Consider the following 23,526-nt stretch of genomic DNA (forward strand, 5'->3'; position numbering starts at 1 on the left):
TGTATTGTTTATTCATTACCTTTTTGAATAAAGACCAAGATCAGGCACTTTAGTTTGGACCATTTCATTTCGATTCTAACAGGTAGTTAACTAATGTTAACTAGTGAACCTTATTGTAAAGTATTACCGACTAAATTATTCTCTCGTCTTGGAACGTAGATTATTTCCTTTGTGAGCAAAATTCCAGATAACAATTTTTAAAATTATAATGTTGTCGAAACGTAAGTGCACTAAATATCAAATCTTTAAGGAATAGTTCACCCAAAAATTATTCCAAAATGTACTCACCCTCAAGCCTTTCTAGGTTTATATGACTTTCTTCTTTCAGCCAAACACAATTGGAGTTATATTAAAAAATATCCTGGCTCTATCCTGTCTAGTGCCTGAGTTTTTGAAGCTTTAAAAAGCGCATCCATTCATCATAAAAGTAATTCATACAACTCCAATGCCTACTCTATTCACTCCCATTGTATATATATATATTATGTGTATATATATATATATACAGTATAAACATGCAAATATTTATTAAATATATACATGCATATGTGTGTATTTATATATACAAAATAATTATACACAGCACACACACACATATATTATGTAAACGCAAACTTTTATTTTGGATGCGATTAATCATTGCCCAGCACAAAATATTTGACCAATGAATGACGTGATTGACCAATCTGAATCTAGTAATCCAGAGAAGCATGTTTTGAATATACAGAACAACACTGGTTTTGCAGTTAATTTTTTGTGTCCTAATTATTTACTTTTTGTTCAGTGAGACAGGGGAAGTGACCCTCCGTATCTCACCCGCCGCTCTGGACGACAGTGGCACCTACACCTGCATCGCCTCCAATGACGTGGGCTCAGTGACATCATCGGCCTACCTCAGAGTGATCGGTCAGTTGGTTTTTCGTCCACTGTGCTCAAAATCAAAACGTTTAACTGTGCCAGCTGAGTCACTGACGGTGTTGGTTTTTTCGTAGGCACTTCCTGTGACGGTATCCTCTGGAAGGATAACTTTGAGTCCCTCTACACTGAAGTCATGGAACTGGGGAGGTACCGTACAAATGAAATATCCTCACATACTGAAGATATAAAATAAAACAAACGTATTTATCTTTAACATTTGTTTCCCGTCCGTCTGTAGAGGCAGGTTTGCCGTCACTAAGTGGTGTGAGCAGAGAGGAAGCAGGCTATCAGTGGCCGCTAAGCTAGTAAATAAGAAGCTAATGCGTCGAGAGCAGGTTGTTCAAGAGCTGGGCGTCCTGCAGTGTCTTCAGCATCCTCATCTGGTGGGCCTGCTGGACACCTTTGAGACCCCAGCCAGTTATGTTCTCATCCTGGAGATGTATGTGCACTTCTTTTCTTTATCTGTAACAATATCATCTTCTCACACGCTAATGCTAATACCGTCGGTTGATTTAGGAAAGTGTGAGTGTTTTGTTGAAACACGTTTTCTCTTTTTTGCATGTCAGCGCTGATCAAGGTCGTCTCCTGGACTATATTGTTAGCTGGGGGAACTTGACTGAAGAAAAGGTGTCTCTTTACCTACGGGATGTTCTAGAAGCTTTACACTACCTTCACGCATGCAGGATTGCTCATCTTGACTTGAAGGTGGGCCTTCCCATTGAATTATTCTTAATAAATGTTTAGATTATTTGGGGAAGCAAGTGGAGGGCCTCAACACATTTCCAAGAGAGCTGCAAGATGGCTTAAAATGATTTAAATGAAGCCACAACAACCTATAAAATCACATAAAACATAAAGATCAAAATGTATTTCTTGTTTTAATCGGTTCCTTCAAAAACTTCAAAAAACAGTATTATTATTTGAAAGACATTTTAAAAGTGTGATTTTCTAGACCTAAAAAAGTAATGTAAATTTTGGTAACACTTACAATAAGGTTCATTAGTTAACTACCTTACTTAACATGAACTAAGGATGAAATATACTTATTCAGCTATTATTAATCTTAGTTAATATTAATTTCAACATTTACCAATACATTATTAATTACATTAGTTAATACACGGTGAACTAATATGAAGAAGCAATGAACAGCTGTATTTTTATTAACTAACAAATTAAAAAAACATCTACTGCTCATTGTTAGTTCATGGTAGTTAATACAGTAACTAATTTACCATATTGTGAAGTGTTACCAAAATTTCTAGAATTAATATAATCTGTGTAGTTATGTTAAGCTGTAATATATTTTATCAGGTAGAAATTGCCTGTTATAAAATATATTTTATCTAATTGAAATTGAACTACTGGAATTAAAAGTGTGAACTCTGAAGAACATTCAGTGCTTAAATGTAGTTATTTTTTATTTTAATTGCTAAATAAAATAAAAAGCGTCAGCATTGTCTTAAATAATAAAGCGTAGAACGGGGAGGAATTTAAGCAATAGTGAAAGCATAGAAGAGGTAGTTTAATGAGTCAACAGGATGCAGTAAAGTGCTTACAAACAAAATCCTTTACCATGTAAAAGTCTCAAATTAAATAGAAAGTTTATCACTTAAACACAAAATATTTAACAAGCATTTCAAATGCAAATAACTTCTTCCTGGTGACAACTATTAGTCTAAACACAAACAAATGCATTAGGAGTAAAAAAATAAGGGGGAAAAAAAGAGTAGCATAAATAAATTCTTCCATGCAGCAAATATTAATTTAAGCATTAGAAACAGGGTTTTAAGCAACTAGGGTGTGTAATGATAAATGGACAATTTAGTTAATAATTCAATAACAGATGACAGACAAAGATAATCCCAGTAAAATAGATTAATCTGAAAGGTAAATTTATTCTACAGTATGATTTAAATACAGGAATATGAATATATACATATTTAATTGCCCATATTTGAATTGATGATATGTCATAATGGCATCACTATGAATTCAAGAATGATTTCAAACCAATAGTCTTTAGGTCTTAATAAAATTATAAGATTAACTGAAATAATTCATTAAATTATTGAATAATGCCTGTCTTCTGATCTCCCCCTTTTTTTCTCTAAATATGTAAAAATGTACAACCATGTTCTGAAATGTTTGGAATTTTGTAATATGTAGAAAACCCTATAAATAAAGTGAGGGGAAAAAAAACATTGAATAATAACCCTAATAATTAAATTTTAAAATAATAACACGTGCAACAACATGTTTGGCTTTCTGTGCCAATTTTTGTGGGCATCTTACAAGGTCAACAAATGCCTCATTAACAACAACAAAAAAATTGATGTTTAATATAATACAATGTCATAGATCACTATATTCAAGAGACACAAAATTAGATCCGTTAACCTCAAAACTAATTTGACTGACTGAATCTCACAAATGTTGATATTCAGATGAAATGACAAAATTAAGAGCATAGCCATTCATTTAGTGTTGAGAGATGATATTTGTGCCATCTACAGTTAAGAAGAAAAAAAAGGTGGGTGGGGTCATCTTAACCTATACTGTATATCTATTGAATAATTCAATTATGTCAAATATTTGAACACTTTGCTCCGTCGAATTTTTGACCTCTCGATTGCATCATTCTAAAGTCAAATGTTCTGTAAAATCTATATGCTATATTCTTATGTTTTGACCCTGTCATTTCTCCTCATTATCCCATACTTATGTGTCTTCCAGCCAGAGAACGTATTAATGGAGCAAACGTCAACCCAGCCTCTAGTCAAACTGACGGACTTCGGTGACGCGGCACATCTCTCCAACATCCCTCACATCCACCCTCTGCTGGGCAGCCCAGAGTTCTCGTCCCCCGAGCTGGTGTTGGGTGAACCGGCGGCTCTGACCTCGGACCTCTGGAGTCTAGGAGTGCTGGCGTACGTCATGCTCAGCGGGGCGTCCCCGTTCCTGGACGAGAGCGTTGAGGAGACCTGCCTCAACATCTGCCGCCTCGACTTCAGCTTCCCGGAGGAATACTTCCGCGGCGTGAGTCAGGCGGCGCGGGACTTCCTATGCGTTTTACTCCAAGGAGAGCCTTGCAGACGTCCCACTGCGCAGGTCTGTCTACGCGAGGAGCCCTGGCTGAAGCCCAACGTGGCCTCCGCCGCAACTCGCCTCGACACTTCCAGACTCATCTCTTTCATAGAGCGGAGGAAACATCAGAACGACCTGCGACCCGTCGCCAGTTTCCGAGCATTCCTGCGTAGCCGCCTACTCAGCCAGACCTGAGACAGACGTAGAGGGGGGAATACAATAGTAATGTTCTCCTGCAGATCTGAGTAGGATATGGAGGAAGTCTGTTGAAAATATTGATCATAAATAGGAAATATGCTGAAATCTCATCCTCGTTTTAGAGTCATTCTGAAATGGTTCTGGGTCTCTGTTACTGTAACTGCTGCTGACAAATCTCTGAAGTCCCCTTTCCCACCGTTCAAAAAGTCATTTCAGTCATTCTCTCTTTGTTTGAACAACACTCAGAAGAAGAAGAAAAAAGTGATTTAAGAAGGGGGCATGATTTTTTAAAGGTTGTTCCCTGAGCCAGAAAGGTTTAGCCTTGTGTTCAGACAGTATTTCCATCTGCTTGTCTCAGAGGAGTACTGTAATTTGAATAGTTACATTCAGGAAAGATTGCATTTTGTATTAACCATGTAAAGAAGCACAGTAAAGATGATATCTTTATCCTGAACGTTTTGGAGAAAGAAAAAAAAAAGCTTATTTAAAGATAAATAAAATCGGTTAAATTATGGTGTTCATCTCAAGTTTCATGTTTGATAAGCATACAGTCATTTTGGAAATCAATCACAACAAATGAAACGCCTTTTAACAGCTGCAACTCTTTCAGACAAGGGAAGTAAAAGACAAGCTTTTCGTTTCGATTCGCATCTGTTTATCAGCCTTATGTTGTAAATAAACTGGACCTGCCTTCATTCATGTTTATTTGCTGTGTTTGAAATGCGTTCTCATTGGCTGATCATGACCTTCAACTGACCAGTTAGAAAACAAGCTGGAAAACCGCAGAAGGCAGGAAGTGCCAGTAAGCAGAGCAAATGTGCACTCTTTGTAATTTGTTGAAATGTGCAATGTTGGGGCTTTTACATTTTGCAGCTATTTATAATAATTGTTAAATCGACATGTATCGGCCACTGCGAGTTGAGATATGTTTCCGTGGCTCTTTTGCTGAGTTCTCTGTGTTCAGTATTATTTTGTAAGCTTAAGCCTCATTGGTGAAAATCATTTGTGTCTTTGGCACACTTTTGTTATGAATGTCATTATTTTTCATCGTTATACCAAAGTTAATCCTCATGTACCTAAATGCTTCTTCTCCCTGTTTGGTGGTTATGATTTGTAACAATAAGTTATGAATGCAATTCTGACTCCTAGAGCAGGAGTTTACATGTATTGATTGTTGATTTATTTATTGTGTCTTGTTCGGTTTTTGTTAATCGAATTTAAGTTAGTAGTGCTTCATATGGTCAGATTATTAGGATTTTTTATTTCCATATCTGCTCATTGCAGCAGTAGTCTGTTAATATAAGGTTGCATGACTAAACGATAATAATTATTATTATTTGTTTTCAGTTCACTTTGTTTTAAATACAATGAGATGATTTGTTCCCATGTACTATATCTGTTGTACAGGGAGAAAGTACCAAGATAATTGCCTCCAAATTGTGGGTTAAAGTTTAAGAGGCAAATTGCAGTAGAATAATTACTCCAAATAGCAACTGTTAACTCTTGTCAGTTGTCACTAAACCTATTTGCAGTTATTTTATTGTTGAATATAAAGGAGGTAAAAAAAAAAAAAGCTGGGACAGTAATGTTAGTATGACTTTTCATGTTTTATTTAAGTTAGTTTCTCATAATGTATAGATGTACAGACACCATAAAAACCTGGACGTAATGACACCCTGTTTTTTACATAACGTCAGTTTGAATGTTTTTGACTCGATGTTAATTTTGCATGTACATTTCTTTGTACAAAAACCATACATGTTTGCACATTCTGTGCTGTACATAAATTACTTTACCCTCAGTTATTTTTGAGATTAAACATCTGAAACATTTTATTCGTATGACTAGCCTCAAATGTCTTCGTTTATAATCTAGTAGGCTACTCGTTTGTTTGTTTGTTTGTTTGTTTGTTTGTTTGTGTGCGTGTGTGTGTTGAGTGGGAGTGAGGGTGTGTGTGTTTGTGTGTTTGTGTGTGGGGATGGGGGTTGGTAGAGATTACACAACAGCAATTGTTGCCGTAGCCTACAATAGCCTAGCCTAAATCGCACATCTAAACTGTTCTAAGGATTCATATTTTTACATATTTCCTGTCTATCTGCCTTGAGGCATCACCCAGACCATGTGAAAACGGAGTGGCTGAGGAAACATGCAGGTGTGAAAGCTGCATCTGCAGGTGCTGAGATCTCACAGATAAATTAAACCTCCCCTGATCTTATCGTGGAGATCTCAGCTTGTGCAGGCAACCGTAAACGTCATACTAAAGTGTATATATATATATATATATATATATATATATATATATATATATATATATATATATATATATATATATATATATATGTATATATGTATGTTTGTTTGTTTGTTTGTTTTTTTTGCAGAACGAAAACAATCTCAAAAATCCATGCACGCATATTGATTTTATTTAATTTAACCAGACGCTGGTATATTTGCACTGTCTCTCTTTCTTGCAATTGTCCATAATTTGATAGGTAGCCTATAGCCTAAGCCTACTTTTATAACTCATTTATCCACAGGAACATTTTTTCAAAATTATAAAATTATAGCAAGTTAGGATATTAATGCATGTGTCTTTTTGTAAGCATGCAGGGTCCCTGTATTTTTTTTTTTTTTTAATGATGCCTTCTCCAAATAATGTTCGTGAGTTTTTCACTGCTGTTTTTGACACTTGCCGCGTCTGTGGTTGTTTGTCTGATTGTGTGACTATAACTGCTTTGTTTTTTAAGAGGTGTGAGCACAAGTTTGATGTCAACTCAAGTAGCCTATAAACTGTGGCTAATCTTTCTCTGCAGGCACCCACACATTACGGTCTGTTCCTCTTATGAAACGCGAAGTGCCTCTAACTGTTTTCAAACTCTTGACTTTGATGTAAAAAAATAGTTCCATTTGGTGCCCCAAAGCCCATGCTTTAAGGTGTAAGATAACCAGTCCAATAAAATGAAATGATCTTTATTCATGTTATATATTTTTAAAATAGCAACAACCTCAAATCCAAACTTAAGTAGGCCTAGGCTTTGAAGAAGAAAACCCCCTCTCAAGCAACTTTCTAAGAAATCATGAACATAGTTTCCGTGACTCATTTTTGACTTTTCATAATTAGCATTTATGAAATAAGATGTCTGGTGACACTGAAGTTTTTTTTTTCTAGATGCGTGTCAGTTAAAAGAAGGGATTCGAGTATATACCACCAGGAGGCGACCTTTGACTACCAAGATGTCTGAGCTGTATATAATCTGTTTATCTGTAACCTATGCAGTGTATAAAACACTTAGGATAAATCTATATTTGTGGTTTGTAACTGTGGTTGTGATTTGATCAGATATCTTACTGAATCACTGATAGATTAGCTTAGATAATGTACAAAGTTCTCGGTTCTTCTCTGTAAATGCAGCCTTTGGTGCGACATGGAAACATACTGTAAGGGTAAAATGGGTTAATTTAGTAGGGTATAGAATTCTTCAAATAGGCCTACCTCTATTCAGTCAGTGTTTGAAAGGTAAGTGTTTTTTGTCATCTTAATGAATTTTATTTTTGCGCAAAATAGAGGGACAACAACGTAGGCCTACTTTAAAAAATGACTTTTTATTTTTAAGTTTTTATTTAACAAAAAATAAAATAATCCTTTGTTTGACTTGCATTGAACTTCTAAACTAAAACATCAAGCAAACAGCTGGCTGAACATGCAAAATAGATGCATGTTTTTGCAATATTTGGACTTTATGAAGTTTTAAAATCAAAATGTTATCAAGTGGAATAGTTAAGACTTGTCTCTGTCATTTAAATAAAATGACAAATCACTCAAGCAAACTTCCTGATTTGTCTTGTACTGAAATAACCAAAAATCCTATTCCTCAAGAGAGTGTATTTGCAAAAGCATGTATTTGCAATTTATTTGCACTGCATAGTAATTATAGCAAATATAAAATTATTTCCAGGTGTTATTAGTACACTTCAAATATGTTTCACTAATGTAAAATTTTATATTATTTAGTATTTTGTTAATATTTTATTTTATTATTTAAATACAATGTTATTTTAAATTATTACGTTTAACAATAATCAGAACTGTTTATAACTGTAAAAATTAACTATATAAAGCAAACCTATTTTATGTCTAAACAAAAACATAAATACATAAAAATGACAATGCCAAAAACTGACTGAAATCTTTTGAAACATTATAGTGTAGATACACTTTTTTTTTTTTTTTTTGCATCCAATATATAGAGAGTCTTCTGGACCAAAACAGTAGATCCAAAATCAAAATGCAAACATTTGAGGAACAAAAGATCAACTGATGATTGTTCATTGTGTTCATAGTCAACTAATACATATATATTTCTCCGGCTCAAAGCAGTAAATATTCAATGTGAGAAGCAGGTTTCTAACATACAGTACTATGTGTGTATTGTGAAATTGCCAATGAAATTTAAAATTATTTTAACTTAAGTGTTGGCTTCATCACCTTTCAACCTGCTTTATCATAGAAGACAGGAGGCGACACCTGCATATTACGAACACACTACAGAGCTTTGTGACTGAAAATTGACTGACTTTCAGTTCAACTGCAGAAAAAAAAATCCCTTTGTAGCATAAAGAGTTTAGTTGGGAGTATTCAGAAAGCAAAACATGGCCCTATATATCCTTAAAATACATAGTATTTGTACACATACATTTATATTTTAAACAGATAATCCTGGTTCTGGGTGCTGATTTGTCAATGCTGTATTGCTAAAATCCAAAATATAGTTACAGCTTTGAACTGTTGATCATACATTACAGGTCGACTTCTATATTCAACTTCTAACAGATGTACACAAAGTTTTTCGGCAGTTTCAGAAAGCAGATTATGCAGTGTCTTTATGTTTTTATGTGCAAATCATATAATTATGTATGATTTATTTATGATTTTATTTATTTATTTATTGTTTAGAACTATTTGAGTTCCCAAGTCAAAAAGTAACAAAATAGCTTACAATTTTGCATCTAAAATTTAATTTTTTAGGTGTGTGTTGCTAGGTGTTTCAACAAAAAAGACTTCCGCATCCTCGGTTCATGCACTCTCTGTAAGCTTCCTCAGTTCTTGATTCTTGCTACTTTAAAATATGACGGCTATCAAGAGGTTATTTTTAAACCAAGAAAATGTTAAACGGATACGTAATGCTTGTAACATTGTATAGATTATGGAAATGAATAGCTGGCTATATCTAATCAGGTAAGGACCTGGGGGAAAAGCCTGTCGGCTCGGTGGGTAGCACTGTTGCCTCACAGCAAGAAGGTCCTTGGTTCGAGTCCTTTCTTTGTGGGCTTCCTCTGGGTGCTCTGTTCCCACGTGTCCAAGACATGCAGGTTAGGTGGATTGAATATGATCAAATTGGCTGTGATTGTGTCCGAGCACTGTAAGAAAGAGCATCCGGTGTAAAACCTGTGCCAACTGTGTACTGGAACCTGCAATATGAGCGGGACTAATGCCATAGGATGAGAGAGAAGTTGTGTTCGAAATCGCCCCCTACTATACCCTCATTCACTATTCCCTAGTTTACTCCACTAATATAGTCCACTTGAAGGAGTTGATGAAAACAAGTGAGTGAATTCGGAGACTGAGTGCGCCAGTAGGTCTGCCGATTTTGCATAGTTTGTGCTTGCTGTTTAATAATAATCATTTGAAACATAGCAAACTGGCAGCTCCAGTAGTAATGAAAAGATTTACTCTGACTTGGAAAATAGCATATAAACTTTAATCAAACAATATAATAACAAATTAAAAAGGAATTTATCCCTGTATGTACGATATTTCGCTGGACCAGTGCGGTTTGGAAAATGGATGGATGATTTGATTCAGCTGCGGCGCCATCTCCTGGCGAGATGGGGGAATTCATTAAGCGCGCGACTCTCACAGTGCATTATGGGTGATCTCTAGCCAATGAGCATACATCAGTTGTACACTCGTTATTGCGGTGCATTGTGGGATTGAATGAGTGCACTCAATAACGTCCACTATGATTTCGGACACCACTACAAATGGCTGTCCCCTAAATTAGTAACCTATTTAAGGTTATAGGGGGCAATTTCGGACACAAGCAGAGAGTCACTTTCGCAGACCTTTTCCCTCTGCTTTCTCACAGCCAACTTTAGTAAAATAGACACCTGTGATCTGTTCAGTTTCCAGAACCTTTTGCCTTAGGATCATGAGAGTTAGGAGACCAGGGTGTTTTGTAACACATTTTGCTTTGTTATCTGTTTTTGTACAAAGTGTCTCAAAGGTTGATATAATTTTTCTACACTCCTCTACAAAGTCCACGCCAAAGGAAACCAACAGAAAACACTTGCCTTAAATGCCTTTTTTTGTAGTTCTGTCATTATTTTTAGTAGTTGTAGCTATATCAGCATGTCACACATTTGCATATACCCACCTACTGGCTGCTTTAGCCCACCCCCCCTCAAAGATAAGTTAGGTAAATAAGTTCGCTATGTTGAGGAGATACTGTTTTTTAACCATACAACATCTGATATGATCCTCTAGGGACTTTTGCAGCATTCGTGGAGTGGGTGTATTGGGGATCTTTGTTCACCGTCTACCCAGCTGATGAGGACATGACCAGCCTGACTCTGGACACAGAGACCAGCCAGACCTTAGCCACGGCCATCATGGAGCCTGAGCCAACCGCAGACACAGAGCCCAAGCATGCCGCGATACCAGCTGACGGCTGAGCTTATCGTCGCCCCGGAGCCCAGCAGAGAGCCTGACTGAGTGTGTGAGCCGGCAGCAACGTCTGTCAAGGAGGGCATCATCGTGGAGTTTGATGACATGGAATGGTGCCTGCCCATAGTCCCGCCACTGAGGGTGAGCTGTACCTGGTCCCTGTAAAATGGGTTATTCCCTAAAGTCTCCTGTCGCCGCTGGTCTCGCCCAGCTCCAAGTCTCCTGCGTCTTCAATGGTCTCGGCAAGCGCCAAGTCTCCTGCGCCTCCAATGGTCTCGCACAGGTATAAGGCTCCTGCATCTCCTATGGTCTCACGCAGGTCTAAGGCTCCTGTGTCTCCAATGGTCCCGCCCCAGCTCCGAGTCTCCTGGGTCTCCAATGGTCTCGCCTAGCTCCAAGTCTCCTGGGTCTCCAATGGTCTCGCCCAGCTCCAAGTCTCCTGCATCTCCAATGGTCTCGCACAGGTCCAAGTCTCCTGGGTCTCCAATGGTCTCGCCCAGCTCCGCCTCTCCTGAGTCTCCAATGGTCTCACCTAGCTCCACGTCTCCTGGGTCTCCAATGGTCCTGTCCAGCTCCAAATCTCCTGGGTCTCCAATGGTCTCACCCAGCTCCAAGTCTCCTGCGTCTCCAATGGTCTCGCCCAGCTCCAAGTTTCCTGGGTCTCCAATGGTCTTTCCCAGCTCCAAGTCTCCTGCGTCTCCAATGGTCTCGCCCAGCTCCAAGTCTCCTGTGTCTCCAATGGTCTCGCATAGGTCCAAGTCTCCTGGGTTTCCAATGGTCCCGCCCAGCTCCGCGTCTCCTGGGTCTGCAATGGTCTCGCCTAGCTCCACATCTCCTGGGTGTCAAATGGTCCCGCCCAGGTCCACATCTCCTGGGTCTCCAATAGTCTCACCCAGCTCCAAGTCTCCTGCGTCTCCAATGGTCTCGCCCAGCTCCAAGTCTCCTGAGTCTCCAATAGTCCAGCCCGGCTCAAAGTCTCATTTTGTCGCTGATGGTCCCAGCCAGCCTCCCTTTCCTGCATCCTCTACCTAAGTCAGCCAGTTCCACTGCCACTTCTCTACTGGCTCCCTTCAGCCTCTCAGCTCTCCACCTGTTTCCCTTGTTAGTTTCCTTGGTTACTGATTATGTTACACACCTGTTTCAGTTCAGTTCATTTTTCAGCAAAAAATGCAGTCTCTGGAGACACCCCAGGCTCCAAAAACAGCACCAAAAACAAACTGGGCTAACCCGCACCACGAAACATAACAAACTGTTCCAGCCAATAACCGACAAGAAGGATTTGGGGATGGGGTTTGGGGGTTTAGTGCACGGATGAGGAGGAGGGAGGGTCTAGCTAGCCTCCGTTTTGTTTGACAATACTTTAAACTTCAACAAGAAGTGACGTCACCCGACATCGCTTAGAGCTCCTTTAAAGGTGTTTATTCTTACAGAAAACAGTCCATCAAGTTACAGTATTTGTAAACAAAAAAGCCAGGAAGAGTAAAATATATGTATGAATGTATATATGTCAAATCAAAAATACATAAAGTTACTAGAAAACATCAAAAAGTCTTATCATGTTCAAAACTTCTTTTTTTGGGGTAGGGAAGCAGAATTGAAACACTCTGGTAGATGCACTGGAAGGGAAACATTTTTAAGTAAATCCTTATTAGAATCGTTCCCTTTCGAGGGAACTCGGACTGCGTCGAATGACACTTTGGGGGAACGCCCCTCAGCTAGGGCTGCTCGATTATGGAAAAAATCATAATCACGATTGATTATGATTTTGGTCAGTATTGAAATCACGATTATGTAACACGATTATTTCACATGACTGGGAACGTGTTGCATTTATTAAAAGACACCTTTCAACAACTCTTAAAAAAATCTAAATTTGAACATTTATTGTACTTTTTGAACTATTAAACAGACCTGCAAACTCACAAGTGGTGAAAAAGATTACCTGTTTACAAAGTAATTTGTAGTAGGGGGTCACCAGGGCATTATTTACCTCAATAAATGACAATTTATTAAACCTTACTAAATATGTTTTATGTCAAATTCTTACATTTGATCAAATTCAGTTTTAATAAAAAGGTCTGTTATCCATTAATTTAATTTACACTGCAAAATTACAACTGTAAAAATATTATGAGATTAATGATTAAACAAATAATGAAATAAAAATAAAATCAATGATACCTTTAAACAATAAATCAATAGGTGGCGACATGGGACCGTCTTAATAAATGAATCGAGTCATTAATTAAAACGATTCGTTCAAAATAATGAATCATTCAGTAAAAAAAAACACAGCGCTTAGTGTTGCTTTTCTTTTGTAACTATTTTCGTCGGTGAAATAGAACCAAACCAGTCAATACTGCGTCTAAAATGTAAGTTACTACATATAAACTAGGCTAACGTTACTTTTTTCTGATATTATAGAACAGCTCTTTGTCGTGTTATGTTACTTAACTATATCATATATTATAAAATAAAAAAATCTCAACATTTCTACCTCAGTATGTTTCTTCTGTTTTTTGTGTGAGCTGTTAGGCTGATGAGTGTTGGGGCTCATGGCAGCAGCGTCCAACATTATTCCATTTGGCCTGCTGCACATGAGGGCCCTCCAGTGGTTGATCTTCCCGAAGGGGAACCCGTTCCGCATGATCAGGGTTACGCGCAGATGCCTTCGTTCCCTATCTATGTGGAAAAAAGCTTGGTTTCTGTCCCAAGGTCCAGTGTTTGTAGCGTCATGTTGCCGGAAAATCGTTTCGTGATGCCTCCCTCACGGGGTGGGGCGGGGTCATGGACGGCCGCTTTACGACAGGCTTATGGCAGGACCAGATCATTCCTCCTGGCACATAAACTGCCTGGAGATGTTGGCGGTGTTCCGGGCTCTGACGAGCTTCCTGCCGGACCTCAAAGGTCATCATGTCCTTGTGAGGTCAGACAATATGTCGGTAGTGGCCTATATAAACCATCAGGGGGGTCTGAGGTCTCGCCCTCTATGCAGACTGGCGCATCAGATCCTCCTGTGGTCCCAGGGGAAAATGTTATCTCTAAGAGCAACATACATCCCAGGGAGTCAAAATCAGTGAGCAGACATCCTGTCGAGACAGGGGCTGAGGCCCGGGGAATGGAGACTCCACCCCGAGGTTGTGGAGTCAATATCTCAGAGGTTCAGCCCAGTAGAAGTGGACATATTCGCGTCTCGAGAGATGACCCACTGTCCACTGTGGTTCTCCCTCACTCATCTAGCCCCGCTGGGGTTGGATGCCATGGTGCAGACGTGGCCGAGGCTGCGTCTGTATGCATTTCCCCCGATCGCTCTGCTCCCGGGAGTTCTAGTGAGGGTCCGTCGCGACGGGATCAGTCTACTGCTGGTAGCCCCATTGTGGCCACCCCGAGTATGGTTCTCAGACATTGTATCACTCCTAGACTGCTCTTCTTGGGAGATTCCCCTCAGGAGGGACCTGCTGACACAGGCAGAGGGCTCAATATTTCACCCTCGGCCCGAGCTATGGAAGCTGTGGGTCTGGCCCCTGAGGGGGCACAGTACCTAGAGGCCGGCCTATCAGCTGGAGTAGTGGAGACCATACTCAGCTCTAGAGCTCCCTCCAAGAGGAAATTGTACGGCTTAAAGTGGAATGTCTTTACCAATTGGTGTAGAGAGCGTGAGGTGGATCCAGTTAACTGCCCTGTGGCTTCAGTTCTGGAGTTCCTCCAAGATCGCTTTTCAGCTGGTCTTACCCCGTCCACACTCAAGGTGTACGTGGCTGCCATTGCGGCTTTCCACGCTCCTCTGGGTGATGGACCTCTGTGGAGACAGCAGTTGGTCGTTCGTTTCCTCCGTTGGGCTTGGAGGATGAGACCTGCGGCTCGTACCAGGGTTTCCACATGGCCGAGGCCCCCTGAAGGTGGTTTTTCTGTTGGCCATTACTTCTCTGAGGAGGGTAGGAGATCTCTAGGCGCTCTCTATATCTAACGAGTGCCTGGAGTTTGGTCCAGGCGACATTAAAGCCATCCTACATCCTAGGCCTACGGCCTACGGTTCTGCAGGTTTTCATCCTCCACCTCACGTGACGGCGGATGAGGAGAGACTTCATCTGCTCTGCCCTATCAGAGCTCTAAAAATTTACATTCAGAGGTCCTCTTCATGGCGGAAGTCAGACCAGTTACTGGCAACTGGATTGTCCATGCTATTTCCTTGGCCTACCAGGTGCGCAATCTGCCTTCACCTTTGGCCGTGAGGGCTCATTCAACCAGAGGCATGGCGTTCTCTAGAGCCCTCCTCTCGGGGGCCCCAATCCAGGAAGTCTGCGAGGCAGCAGGATGGGCCACCCCACACACCTTTATTAGGTTTTACAGTCTGGACATCCCGTCTACGCCTGGCACTCTTGTGCTCTCGTGCCTAAGTGTGCCTGTGAGCAGCTTCACACTAGGACAAGCAGGGCGCGTTGTGATATAGTGGGTACTCGTTCCCCCAAAGTGTCATTTGACGCAGTCCGAGTTCCCTCGAAAGGGAACGTCCTCGGGTTACGACTGTAACCCTTGTTCCCTGAGAAAGGGAACGAGGACTGCGTCCCTTTGCCAAGCCTTCCCCTGCCTGGGAGTGCTTGCTTCAGCACAGAAGCTGACATCTCATGTGTGCCGGCATCCTATATAGCTTCCACTTGTATGCCGTCACACATTATGTCATGACGCAACACCAATCAGAGATTGGCTTAGTTTCATTCATTCTTCAGAGGCGCTACGCTGAGGGGCGTTCCCCCAAAGTGTTATTCGACGCAGTCCTCGTTCCCTTTCTCAGGGAACAAGGGTTACAGTCGTAACCCGAGGACGTTTTTTGTTGTTTGTTTTTTGTCTGTATTCCTTATTCCAATTAATGTTCTGTTCACACTGCAGCGGATCTCTCATCCACACTAGTGTTGTCTGAGTGATATAACTCTGCATGAATTGCAATCTACTGAAGTGTGTCTAAAAAAGATGCCTCCTGAATTTCTCTCCCACAGACACATAAAGCGTTGGATTTAGGCAGCTGTGTGAGTAAGCCAAAACTTCTGTGATCTGAAGACTTTGTATGGATCCCAACAGTAGAAGAAGACCACCATAGCCACAATGACTAGACGCATGGCCTGCCTCCTGGAGGAGCGAACTGTCCTCTTCAGAATGAGTACCAAAATCCAGTCACAATAAGTGGGAGAATTAAACCCATGACATTCATTTTAAAGATACCAATAATACTGCATGTATGATTAGAAGTTTGATCATCTATTGTATAATATGTATAATACTTTTTATTATTATTTTTTGTGGTTTTGAGAACATCAACTCAGGAAACAAAAACAGTAATGATGCATATTACCAAACTGGCTAAGATCCTGTTTCAGACTTTCAAAGCAAACACAGGATGAACTTCAGCTAAGTATTGATCAACACTCAGGACAATCAGTACAATGTAGAATATCCCACTATAGAATCCAATGTGGTAGACACTGAGGACCATAATGCACATAACATCTCCAAAGATCCACTGGTCTGTGGCAGAGTGTGTGCCAGGAAGGGCAGAGAGGAGACCAGCAGCAGGTCAGCTATAGCCAGGTTCAGGAGACAGATGTCGGTCATGCTTCTCAGTTTGACTCCCATCAAGAGCACCCAGACCACCAGTATGTTACCCAGAAAGCCCACCACAAAAAACAGGGAGTACAACACAGGGTACTCATCGTATAAGTCAGAATAATCATATTGTGCAGTAGTATCAGAACTTCGTCCATTCACACTTGAACAGGGGAACAATACTATAAGCAAAGCAGAGATCCTCCTTGAATTGTGACAAATTAATTGGAATATGACCTCACCTGGACGATCCTTGATAATTTAGATCAAGGGTGCTGTTGGTTATCATTCCTTTCTGTGGTGGCTGTGCAGTGGTCCTGTTAATGACAAAGAGAAGAGGCAAAGAAACTTATTTAGTGCAAATGGATCTTCAATGAACACTGTACTATCATCAACTGAATCAACACTGAACTGACTTAAGCTGAATAATTACACTATTATCTTCTATAGAGTTGCTTTATAGTTTAACTGAGTTTTCTTAGTAACTAATGACAACATTCACACTTTTACTGAACTAAATTGAATCAACATTGAACTCAATTGAGCTTAATAATGACACTTTTGTCTTTTTAGAGCGGCTTTACAGCTGAAATTGTATTTGTTTCATAATTAAGGTACATTGCAACATCAGTACTGATTTTTTGTATTACTGTGAATCTGCATTGAAACAATCTATTGTATAAAGTGCTATATGAATAAATGTGACTTGACTTAATCAGAACAACACTTATCAGGTATTAATGGCTCTCATTCATGGCTTCTGTCCTGTGCTGCTCGACACTAGAAAGAAATGAATGATACGTTGTATATTTTGATTGATTAATGTGAGCCGTTCGTAAAGAAATCTATATGTTTGAAAACAGAATAGCTTGTGTATACATAGACTGTTGTCAGTCTCAGTGTTTATTTTCTGTTGTCTGAACTACATTTGGACAGGGGTGTGAAGTAACGAATTACAAATACTCACGTTACTGTAATTAAGTATTTTTTTTCAGAAATTGTACTTTTTACTTTTTTGTAATTTTACTTTTACTTGAGTACATTTTAAGTGATGTATCGGTACTTTTTCTCCGCTATTTTCCTTCTGTTTGTGGTCGTTACTCCTTACATGCTTGTTTTAATTTTATTTTATTTTTATCCATCAACGTGATTGGATCGAGTAATTGGTCTCGTGACTGTCATCAAATCAAATTAAGCATAGAAAACTGTAACCGCCTATTCCTGCTGTTACTCGTGACTGCTGTGGAAGTGTATTCTTCACGCATCAATTCAATCCAGATATCAGCGTCTTCCTCTAATATGCTAAGGTAGGCCTACATTTCTGCTTAATGATATTTATATAGGCTGGCCTGTCTACAGGGCCTAACATTTGGTCTGAGGTTGGGGGTATTGGGTGACGAGTTCATAATGCGGTGAATTCCCGCTCCCATTTAATTCACAATCACATTATAGAGAGACGCGCGTCACGATCTCGCGCTCGCCATGCCGCCAGATTCAGAATCAGTGCACTCTATGAACCATGGTGTTAACTTGAACTGCATTTCTGGCAGTGCGTGACTACAGCTCGTTAATAAACAACGTTTTTTGATTTATCCATTATACAATCCGTCTTCATTTGGCAAGTGCATTTGCGCAAAAACATTTTTCATGTTCAACTTTTGTTTTTTTGTGTGTGGATGCTGCTGATAAAACAGCTTCACCGAGACTACAAAGAGACATGCATTTGTGTGTGTGTGTGTTTGTTTCTTTTGTAAAAGTTTCCTGGATATAACTTCCCTAATGCACAATTTTCCTTACTTATATTATCAGCATTACAATGTGAGTACATGTAGCCGTGTAAAATGTAAGGGATGATGTCACCCTTATAGAACAATGTGCATTTATGTTTAAATTGTAAAATATTTAATAGCATGGAATTAAAGTGTGTAATTAGTGTTAGCTCACTATCTTAGCCTTTTTCAGTGCATTAGGTGAGGTAATCTGATAATATTAGTGATTCTCATTTATCAAAACACTAACATTGGTACCGTTTTGGAGAGAAATTGGGTATTTTTTAATCTCTCTATTTAACCCATCTCATGGTGTGTGATGCTGAATTATCATATGAGTTTCTAAGGGTTTTTGAATTATTAGCACAGTTATGAATATTGATATTTTATGTGCAACAAAATATAATGTGAATTACAGTATGTGCATTTTTTTTAAATTTATAAATTGTAGTGCACATTGTTTATTATAAGGGGTAGAATCCACAGCTCAGTACTGACTACTCACTACTCATGAGTACTTTTAAATAAGCTACTTTTTTACTCTTACTCAAGTAGATTTTTGGACAAGTACTTTTTACTCTACTCACACTACATTTTTTGGAATGTAATGGTACTTTTACTTGAGTACTCTTTCCACCACTGCATTTGGAGATAAAGTTTAGTCTTACCTCAGTAATGCAGCTGTATAATTCATAATCAGAGAACCAGAGGCGTTCTTACTGTATTAGACAAACAGGGAAACAGACGTTAGAATAATGCTGCAAATAGATCTTAAGGCACTAGTACAAAATGTCGTAGGGTAGCTTAAGCATCTCCTTAGCACTGTTTGATTGACATAAGCGGCAGCCAATGAGCATGAAGCCTGATTATTAAAGGCTTGGTCTGTGATCATTGGTGTTGTCACCCTTGTGCGTGTGCTTACGTGTAAGCTGGTTGTGTCGAATCCATGCAGTTGTAGGGCTGTTCCAGAAAGCAGGTTAAAAAAACATGCCTGGTAAGTTAACTGGTAAGTAAACAGAAAACCTCAACTTTCAGTTACAGAAACTGAGGTAACTTTCAGGGTGTGTAAGTAGCCATAGCAACTTACTGTCTGAACAAAACCTGCAGGTATTTGGCGCATATGTACCCTTTCGACGAGGCTCCAGTGATTCTGACTGCACATATTAGACATAATATAATATTATATAATTTACAGTATAAAACATTAAACATTAACATAAACCAATGGATATTTTTTTTACCTTACAAAAAAAAAATGATAATGGCAGATATTGAGGCCATTTTTAAATATTCCTTGGAATTGCTGAAGAGGATCAGGCAATCTGGTCCGCTAAGCCTTTGGCTGAGAAAGATCTTAAGAAAAGCAGGGATAGCATGGAGACCAAATAGGAAAGGAGGATGTAGAGGGGGTAACATATTGGACAAGATTAAGACTGGTTAGCGGTAGATTTAACCTCACTTGACCCCAATTGTTTGGATTTAGGAATGGAGACATATCATAATCACAAGATGAAGATGAAGACTGACAACAAGATTACAAAAACGGTTTTATTAAACTAGAAGGCAGGAGGTGTAACACTGTGCACTAAAAAACAAATAACAACTGTCCACTGAAGCGTGAGAAAGGAGGAACTTGAATACACAATCTTCATGTCTTGTTCCTTGATCTAGCCAATGTCTGTGGTTCAGTCCCTGATTCAGCTGCCAACTACAATCACAAATCTAGTGAAACATTACTTCCAGGATCTACTGTTATGCCTTACAACATCAGGCCACAAGTTGGCAACTACTGGAGGTAGGCATCATGGCGGGGTGCACCATCTCCTCATTGGCCTTCACGATGGCAATGGAGATCATTATTAGAGCCTCGAAATGGGTTGTGGGAGGAGAACGACTACAATGTAATCAGAAGTTACCACCAATTCGAGCCTATATGGATGATCTAACAACACTCACAAAAACTGTCCCCTGTACCAAGAGATTGCTGGAGAAACTTCATCAGAATATAACATGGGCGAGGATGAAGTTAAAGCCCAATAAGTGCAGAAGCATCTCCATTGTGAAAGGCCAAGTCACAAACCAAAGATCTCATGTCGGTGGAATACCTGTCCCAGGTGTCTCAGAAATGCAAGTAAACAGCTTGGTGAGATGGTATGATGTGATGCTCAAAGAAACCGAGCAGTTTCAACGACTAAAAAATTATACCAGCATGTACAGGTCCTTCTCAAAAAATTAGCATATTGTGATAAAATTCATTATTTTCCATAATGTAATGATAAAAATTAAACTTTCATATATTTTAGATTGATTGCACACCAGCTGAAATATTTCAGGTCTTTTATTGTTTTAATACTGATGATTTTGGCATACAGCTCATGAAAACCCCAAATTCTTCTCTCAAAAAAATAGCATATTTCATCCGACCAATAAAGTAAGTGTTTTTAATACAAAAAAGTCAACCTTCAAATAATTATGTTCAGTTATGCACTCAATACTTGGTCGGGAATCCTTTTGCAGAAATGACTGCTTCAATGCGGCGTGGCATGGAGGCAATCAGCCTGTGGCACTGCTGAGGTGTTATGGAGGCCCAGGATGCTTCGATAGCGGCCTTAAGCTCATCCAGAGTGTTGGGTCTTGCGTCTCTCAACTTTCTCTTCACAATATCCCACAGATTCTCTATGGGGTTCAGGTCAGGAGAGTTGGCAGGCCAATTGAGCACAGTAATACCATGGTCAGTAAACCATTTACCAGTGGTTTTGGCACTGTGAGCAGGTGCCAGGTCGTGCTGAAAAATTTAATCTTCATCTCCATAAAGCTTTTCAGCAGATGTAGGCATGAAGTGCTCCAAAATCCCCTGATAGCTAGCTGCATTGACCCTGCCCTTGATGAAACACAGTGGACCAACACCAGCAGCTGACATGGCACCCCAGACCATCACTGACTGTGGGTACTTGACACTGGACTTCAGGCATTTTGGAATTTCCTTCTCCCCAGTCTTACTCCAGACTCTGGCACCTTGATTTCCGAATGACATGCAAAATTTGCTTTCATCCGAAAAAAGTACTTTGGACAACTGAGCAACAGTCCAGGTCAGGCGCTTCTGCCACTGTTTCTGGTTCAAAAGTGGCTTGACCTGGGGAATACGGCACCTGTAGCCCATCTCCTGCACACGCCTGTGCACGGTGGCTCTGGATGTTTCTACTCCAGACTCAGTCCACTGCTTCCGCAGGTCCCCCAAGGTCGGGAATCGGTTCTTCTCCACAATCTTCCTCAGGGTCCAGTCACCTCTTCTCGTTGTGCAGGGTTTTTTGCCACACTTTTTCCTTCCCACAGACTTCCCACTGAGGTGCCTTGATACAGCACTCTGGGAACAGCCTATTTGTTCAGAAATTTCTTTCTGTGCCTTACCCTCTTGCTTGAGGGTGTCAATGATGGCCTTCTGGACAGCAGTCAGGTCGGCAGTCTTACCCATGATTGTGGTTTTGAGTAATGAAACAGGCTGGGAGTTTTTAAAAGCCTCAGGAATCTTTTGCAGGTGTTTATAGATAATAAGTTGATTCAGATGATTAAAATACTGATGATTTTGGCATACAGCTCATGAAAACCCAAAATTCCTATCTCAAAAAATTAGCATATCATGAAAAGGGTCTTTAAACAAGCTATTAACTGCTCGTTTAAAGACCCTTTTCATGATATGCTAATTTTTTGAGATAGGAATTTTGGGTTTTCATGAGCTGTATGCCAAAATCATCAGTATTAAAACAATAAAAGACCTGAAATATTTCAGTTGGTGTGCAATGAATCTAAAATATATGAAAGTTTGATTTTTATCATTACATTATGGAAAATAATGAACTTTATCACAATATGCAAATCTTTTGAGAAGGACCTGTACATGGAGCGCATCAACAAGACCTTGTTGCCAGGAAATCTCAAGTTATGGTGCTTTCAGTTTGGCATACTTCCAAGACTCCCAAGACTGTGTATGAGATCCCCATCACCAAGGCTGAAAAGTTGGAACGGCTGATAAGCACACAGCTGAAGCAGTTGCTTGGAATTCCACTTTGTTTAAGTTCTGTCTGACTTTATGGACATGGCAAGTTGGAATTACCAATCACAGGGCTTGTGGGAAAGTTCAAATGCACCAAAGCAAGGCTCGTCATGACCCTAACTGAATCTGAGGATGCTGTCATTCCAACAGCGGCCCCCCGGGTGGCAGCAGGAAGGAAGTGAACTCCATCTGAAGCTGTTCAGAGTGCAAAGTCTGCGAATCACTTCAGAAATGTGGTTGGACAAGTACAGCATGGGTGGGCAGGGTTCGGACTCATCCCAAAAACTCCACTGTGGCATAAAGCAACATCAGTGCAGAAGAGGCAGCAAGTGGTAGAAGAAGTCAGGTGACAGGAGGAGGGAGAGTGACATGCCAAAGCCATCTCAATGGCCAAGCAAGGGAGATGGACCAATTGGGAGGGTTTGGAGAAGAAAGAGCTCAGCTGGCGTGACATCTGGCAGATGGAGGGAATTTTGTCCATCCTGAGTTTTATCCATCCTGAGTTTTGTCATCAGAGCCACATACGACCTGCTACCCTCCCCCCAAAATCTGAAAGAGTGGTAAGGAGAAGATCCCGCCTGTTCCCTGTGTTAAGTACCTGCAACCCTAAGGCACATTCTATCAGGGTGCACTACAAGTCTCACCCAAGTGCACTATTGGCTGCATAACCAAGTACTCAGAGAGCTGCCATCAATACTGGAACAGAAACGAACCACCACAAACAATCTCCCACAAACATCGGCAGGAAAGGTCAACTTCACAAATTTCGTACCAGCTGGCCAACATCAAAAGCATAGTACAACACTTAAGGATGCAAGCATCCTGCAGTCAGCGCGGGTTTGGAAATTGGAAATGGACCTTGGTAAGAAGCTTGTGTATCCCCCAGAATGGCTGGAAGACCAGCATCTTCCCAGTAGAGGTGGATGCAGGGGAGTTGTTGCCACATCTACCGCCAGTTAGCTGAAAAAAAAATAGTTCTACCAGAAAGACTTGGGAGGCAAAATACCTTAACAGGTATACATTTATTAACAGCCCAGCAAGTATATATTATGATATGAAGTTCTTTGGCATAGGCCCTGTATGTAACTCGTATTCCGAGGGTACGGAATCTGCATTTCCTGCCAGAAGATGAATGCAGGAGCGCAGTGACCCCCAAAAATAGGTGGAAGAATAATTCCACT

General features: G+C 40.1%; 1 protein-coding gene and 1 pseudogene across 6 annotated transcripts in view; one reads left to right on the forward strand and one right to left on the reverse strand.

The window, feature by feature from the left end:
* Positions 1-6,038, forward strand: part of triob (trio Rho guanine nucleotide exchange factor b) — a 195,716-nt gene extending 189,678 nt beyond the window's left edge. For all 6 annotated transcript variants that reach the window (XR_013195894.1, XR_013195895.1, XR_013195896.1 and 3 more), the window contains 5 exons: positions 785-906; positions 993-1,065; positions 1,157-1,357; positions 1,485-1,623; positions 3,655-6,038. Coding sequence is in view for 2 of the 6 variants with exons in the window: in XM_077207565.1 (XP_077063680.1) it covers positions 785-906; positions 993-1,065; positions 1,157-1,357; positions 1,485-1,623; positions 3,655-4,200 (1,081 nt within the window). In the remaining 4 variants the exon portion in view is untranslated. The remainder of the gene's footprint in view (positions 1-784; positions 907-992; positions 1,066-1,156; positions 1,358-1,484; positions 1,624-3,654) is intronic.
* A 5,200-nt stretch (positions 6,039-11,238) lies between these two features.
* LOC143728224 (uncharacterized) lies at positions 11,239-19,064 on the reverse strand (annotated as a pseudogene).
* Between the last annotated feature and the right edge of the window lie 4,462 nt (positions 19,065-23,526).

Source organism: Siphateles boraxobius, unplaced genomic scaffold (assembly GCF_051911475.1).
Source record: "Siphateles boraxobius isolate OS27281-9 unplaced genomic scaffold, OSU_SipBor_1 12, whole genome shotgun sequence".
NCBI classification, from domain to species: domain Eukaryota; kingdom Metazoa; phylum Chordata; class Actinopteri; order Cypriniformes; family Leuciscidae; genus Siphateles; species Siphateles boraxobius.